General features: G+C 44.0%; 1 protein-coding gene across 1 annotated transcript; it reads right to left on the bottom strand.

Moving 5' to 3' along the window:
- Nucleotides 1-1,390: 1,390 nt before the first annotated feature.
- LOC123096714 (probable beta-1,3-galactosyltransferase 14) lies at nt 1,391-3,469 on the bottom strand. Its single transcript, XM_044518474.1, has 5 exons — nt 3,251-3,469; nt 2,385-2,537; nt 2,229-2,311; nt 2,016-2,115; nt 1,391-1,484 (listed from the first exon to the last, which is right to left on the bottom strand). The coding sequence occupies exons 1-5, from the start codon at nt 3,346-3,348 to the stop codon at nt 1,391-1,393; spliced, it is 528 nt and encodes a 175-aa protein (XP_044374409.1). The 5' UTR covers nt 3,349-3,469.
- Between the last annotated feature and the right edge of the window lie 2,033 nt (nt 3,470-5,502).

Here is a 5,502-nt window from a genome sequence, read left to right on the forward strand (position 1 = left end):
ATATATAGTCATGAACACATATATATCCAACACATATCCATGAACACATATCCAACAAATATTACAAGGAATGATCTAAAACTAAATATCTATTTTCCTAAAAAACTATCTTATTACTAAGATCTTCTCCGGATCTTCTTCTTTTCTTCCAACCTGCATAACAAAAACACTAAGAAAGAGAGAATGGGTTAGGAGTAGAAATGTAGCATTTCACTTGGTGAAATGCAATGCCCTAGGAGCCAGTACTTGAGATCAAGATAATCAGCCAACCAGACCAAGTCCCAACACATCCAACCACCAGCAGCTTAGAAGAGATAACTATTAAGGAGAGCTACAGAAGACCTCAAGGTATACTTGAGGGATTATGTGCTCAGACAGCCTGGAAGTGCCAGGGCTAGTTCATCACAGCACAGGGATAGTCACATGTAAATTAAGCCTAAGAGAGGGGGGCTCAGACCGGCATCACTGCCCAAATCAGATGTAGTATCTGTCTTATCAGTAGAAAACTAGGAAAGTAACAGCCAAAACCAAGTATAGCATCTGTTCATAGGCTATTAGAAAGAGACAAATAGGAATAGCCAAACCAAGTGGTATCTGTTCATATCAGTATTAGAAGTAAAATAACTAAGAACAAGTGAGTATCCGTTCATGAGTAAAGTAACTGACCAAAGTAACAACTCCAGGATCAACTAAACAGAACAGAGCAGTACAGGAGTATATATACTTCACAAATACACATAGATGGTCACTGACCAAAACCCTGACACAGCAAGAATCCATCACAGAGAGCTCCAATACAAGTTGATGCTCATCTACAACAGCTAACCACAGCTAATAGAGCCTCACATCCCACAAGATCAAGATCTAGAGCTATGCATTAGAGAGATCAGGAGGGGAGCAAGGAGAAGCTCACCAAAAGGAGTTGTAGCCAAAGTAGGATGCAGCCACACCATCACTATGGTGTGACCAGCATCACAACCAACACCACCACAACAAGCCGGAGCTTGCCAGAGAGCACCACAACGGCGGCACCAGTGAGAGCACGGGCACGAAGGCGCCAGCCAGGGGCACCGCAGCATGGAGGCGCCACCCAGGGGCACCACCGCGCCACGACACATCCAGCACCGCCGGCGACGTGGGCACATCCAGCACCACCGCGCCACGGCACATCCAGCACCGCCGGCGACGTGGGCACATCCAGCACCACCGCGCCACGGCACATCCCACAACCACAACCACGGCACATTCAAGTTGTGAAGTGCCATTCATGTGTCACTAACATGTGGCAAAAAAATCTTGGTACTAGTTGGCATGCTAAGACCCAAAAAATAATATTTACTGGTACAGTTTGGCGAGTTTTAGAATATTTACCTGTTGTTTCTCAGAGCAACTAAGCTTGCCACCACATCAGCTGATAAAGCATAAATAGGCCCATATGCATGAAGGAAGTATTCTGATCCAAGTAGGAAGGACTGTGCTCATACCTGCGTTCATCAAAAGAGAACAATCAAAACAATAAGCAGGCAGCGACGAGTGCTACACAGTATAATTGCCCAGGTGAGCGTTCGCAAATACAGTTATCAGCGCTGAACATGGGGAAAAAATAGGCCCTTATGGCAAATGTTGCCCACTAGACCAATCCATGTGAGCTCCACTGCTTCCATATCTCCTATGATAGGTGAAACAAGGATCACTGACGGCATCACTCCTTGCCCACCAGACAATGCCAACCATTTTGGTTTCAGATAACTATTACGAATCTTAACACAAATACTTGTGAGACCATAAGACTACAGTTTTGATGCACTACTGTTATGCCGTAGAAAAAAATCACTTTTGGTTCAGGTTTTGCAATATTAAAATACATCTAGAGACATCCATTCCTCCAACAAGTATTTCCGAACAGAGGGAGTACTTTCCATATATTTAGCATGTAACAGCATGTATTGCTTCTTAGAGTTAGACATCCTTCACAAGGAAAAGTGTTTGGTGAAAAATGAAAACAAGAAACTAACCATTTCAATTTGGGATCAGTAAAAACAGGCCCCTTCTTCATGCATCCAATGTATGTTTGTGTATGTGTACGTTCCTTGGCCAAGAGCAAGGAGAGTCTATCTGCAGGTTAGAAATTGATGATGAAAGTGCCAACCTTACAAAAAGAAAATTAGTATATGTTGGTCAAAGCCACCGAGAGCATATATCTTGGATGTTGTCAGTTTCTTGCTCACCTGGTCTCAAGTAAATGTCATCATCAGCTTTAACATAGAAATCAGAATCGAACAACGCATAGGCAGCCTTAAAGAATGCTAACCTAAAACATAAGATCAAATCAGTTCCCATATGAAGAGATAACATAATGATATGATACTAGCTATACTGTTTACGTTTTGTATGGAAGCTTGCTATACTCCTCCTCAAGATCTAAAAGCACAAAATCATCATATTCTTCAACCTCTCTTTCAAGAGCTGCCATCTTAGACTTGTCATTGCTTTTGCCGATCACAAATCTGAATGCCAGACCAGTAGCTTCCTCCAACCTGCACTAAAGTGAACATGATGAGAATTGCAAGAGCACTTAAGAGACATCATCACTGGATAGAAACCAAAATAAAAAATAGTTGTGACAATCATCAAGCAACAGAACTTGGGCACGTTTACCACTAGAACTCTAGAAGCAAATGTACAAATTCCCTGTACAGAACAATAGATTGTCCAACTTCATGCATCATTCTTCGAACTCAGGAAAGAAACTAATTAATCACTATTTATCAATAGTAGTGAGAAGAGTGCAGCAATTCAAAAGGATCAATACGTTCTTCTAGAGTGATTCCGCTAAAATCATGAGTATATCGCAAACTCGTAGGAGTTATGTCTAAGAGAACCACCAATGCCTAAGAATTAGCAAGTCTGATGCCACAGTAGATAACTCACAATCAAACTCAAGGAGCAAACATAGAAACAAATGAATCCAATATCCATATGATCGACAGGGTGAACTTTCCATATGAATGAATGAATGAGCTAGCTATCGATCTTAAAATTCAAGTGACCAGCAATGACTTATGTTACTGACTGAGAATTATAATAGCCACAGGATGATTTGAATACGCCGCAGTCAAAATCTAGATCACAGAAATGGACAAACGGAATGTTAGGCAACCGACCAGATCAACAGTTCAGCACTAAAGCTAGATCTCGAGCAACACAAGCGAACATGAACCAGGAAGCTGTGGTACCAACGACAACTAACCGAAGGAGACCCTGCCGATCGGAGGGGAGCCATGTCCGCCTGAGCGCGCGGCGGCGGCCGACGGAGCCGAACCCGGTGAAGATCCCGACGAAGGCCATGACCTTGTGCCTGCCGCGCGATCCGGTGGCGAGGCCCGCCGGGAGGTCGGTGGCGCCGCCCGCGGCATCCCCGGGGCGCCGGTCCCAGGCGACGGAGACGGAGAGCGGGTGCGAGGAGTCCGGGCAGCAGCCCCGCGGGGCCTCGGCGGGCGCCCGGGAGAGGGAGACCGCGGCGGCGAGGAACCCGGCGAGGCCGAAGAGGAGGCAGGCCGCGGAGACGGCCGGCGAGGAGAGGAGGCAGCGGAGCGAGGAGCGGCGGGGGCGGCGGTGGGTGCGGATCTGGTGGGCGTCGGGGAGGGGAGAGAGGGAGAGAAGAGATAACGGGCGGGGGGAGAGAGGGAGAGAAGAGATAACGCGCGGTGGGTGTGGATCTGGTTTGCCGTCCGCTGTTTTGTCTCTTTGCCGTCTGCTAGCAGACGGCAAAGAGGGGGCGTTTTTTTTTCCGTAAACGGCTCGTTAGTGGGGGGCCACCTCTCTCTTTGCCGTCCGCCAGCTGACGGCAAAGATTCTTTGCCGTCCGCCAGCTGATGGCAAAGATTCTTTGCCTTCCGCCAGCTGACGGCAAAGAAGTGACTGATGGCAAAGGCCTGTTTTGCCGTCTGCCATTTCTTTGCCATCTGCTTTTGGGTAGCTGATGGCAAAGACCTTCTTTGCCATTCGCTAGCAGACGGCAAAGAGCTGGCAGATGGCAAATTAGCTGATTCCAGTAGTGATTGGTCCCGGTTCGTGGCACCAACCGGGACCAATGTCCTGCGCCTGCCAAAGCCGCGGTGCGGTGGGATGTTTAGTCCCACCTCGCTAGCCGAGGAGCGGCAGGACCTGTTTATAAGCCCTGCCCCGCCATCTCTATTGAACTCCTCTGAACTGCAGGCCTCTGGGCCTAATCTCGCACTGCTATGCCTGTGGGCCTACTGGGCCTTCTGCGGGCCTGAATCCTGGCCCATGTATGGGTTTCTAGTTGTATTCAGGGCGTGGTGGCCCAGTAGGTGGCATTTTTTTAATTTTCCCAGTATTTTTCTTTCTTTTTTGCTTTATTTATTTTACTTTGTTTCTACTTACAACAAAATACTTACTGTTGCTATTTTATTTATTTCAGGAAAATTCTTTTTGCTTATAATATTTTGAATAGAAAATACTTTGGTAATTTTAGGTCCATAAATTTTATTTATGTTATTAAAGTTTATATTATTTTATTTTGTTTCTACTTATATATTTTATTAAAGTTTATTTTATTTGGTTTCTACTTACATCATCAATTTTCATCCCTTTCTGACTTCATTTGTTTTTTTTTCAATTTTTACTGATTATTTTGAGCTATAAGACCCTGAAATTGAAAAGCATTTCAAATGAACTCTGAAAAGGTTGAAAGTTGGCATGGTATCATAATTTCATCCACATAGCATGTGCATGAAAGTTGAGAGGGTTACGGCAAAAAATGGATATAATTCGTGTACAAAACAGACAATCTATTTCGAGATATCAGGGTTTCATACGGAAACTCGTCTGTTACAAAGGGATTTCATTTTTTAAAACTTATTTGAACTCCTGACTTTTTGTGTGTTCGAAATGCACCATTCAAAGCCACATCATCAATTTTCAACCCTTTCCGACTTCATTTGTTATTTTTCGTGCATTTACTGATTATTTTGAGCTATGAGACCCTGAAATTGAAAAGCATTTCAAATGAACTCTCAAAAGGTTGAAAGTTGGCACGGTATCATCATTTCATCCACATAGCATGTGCAAGAAAGTTGAGGCGTTACGGCAAAAACTGGATGCACTTCGTGTACAAAATGGACAATCTCTTTTGAAGTATCAGGATTTCATACGGAAACTCGTTTGTTACAAAGGGATTTCATTTTTAAAAACTTATTTGAACTCCTGACTTTTTGTGTGTTCAAAATGCACCATTCAAAGCCACATCATCAATTTTCAACCCTTTCCGACTTCATTTGTTATTTTTCATGCATTTACTTATTATTTTGAGCTATAAGACACTGAAATTGAAAAGCATTTCAAATGAACTCTAAAAAGGTTGAAAGTTTGCAGGGTATCATCATTTCATCCACATAGCATGTGCAAGAAAGTTGAGTGGGTTAGGGCAAAAACTGGATGCACTTCGTGTACAAAACGGACAATCACTTTTGAAGTATC

Source organism: Triticum aestivum, chromosome 4D (genome assembly GCF_018294505.1).
Source record: "Triticum aestivum cultivar Chinese Spring chromosome 4D, IWGSC CS RefSeq v2.1, whole genome shotgun sequence".
Classification (NCBI taxonomy): Eukaryota; Viridiplantae; Streptophyta; class Magnoliopsida; order Poales; family Poaceae; genus Triticum; species Triticum aestivum.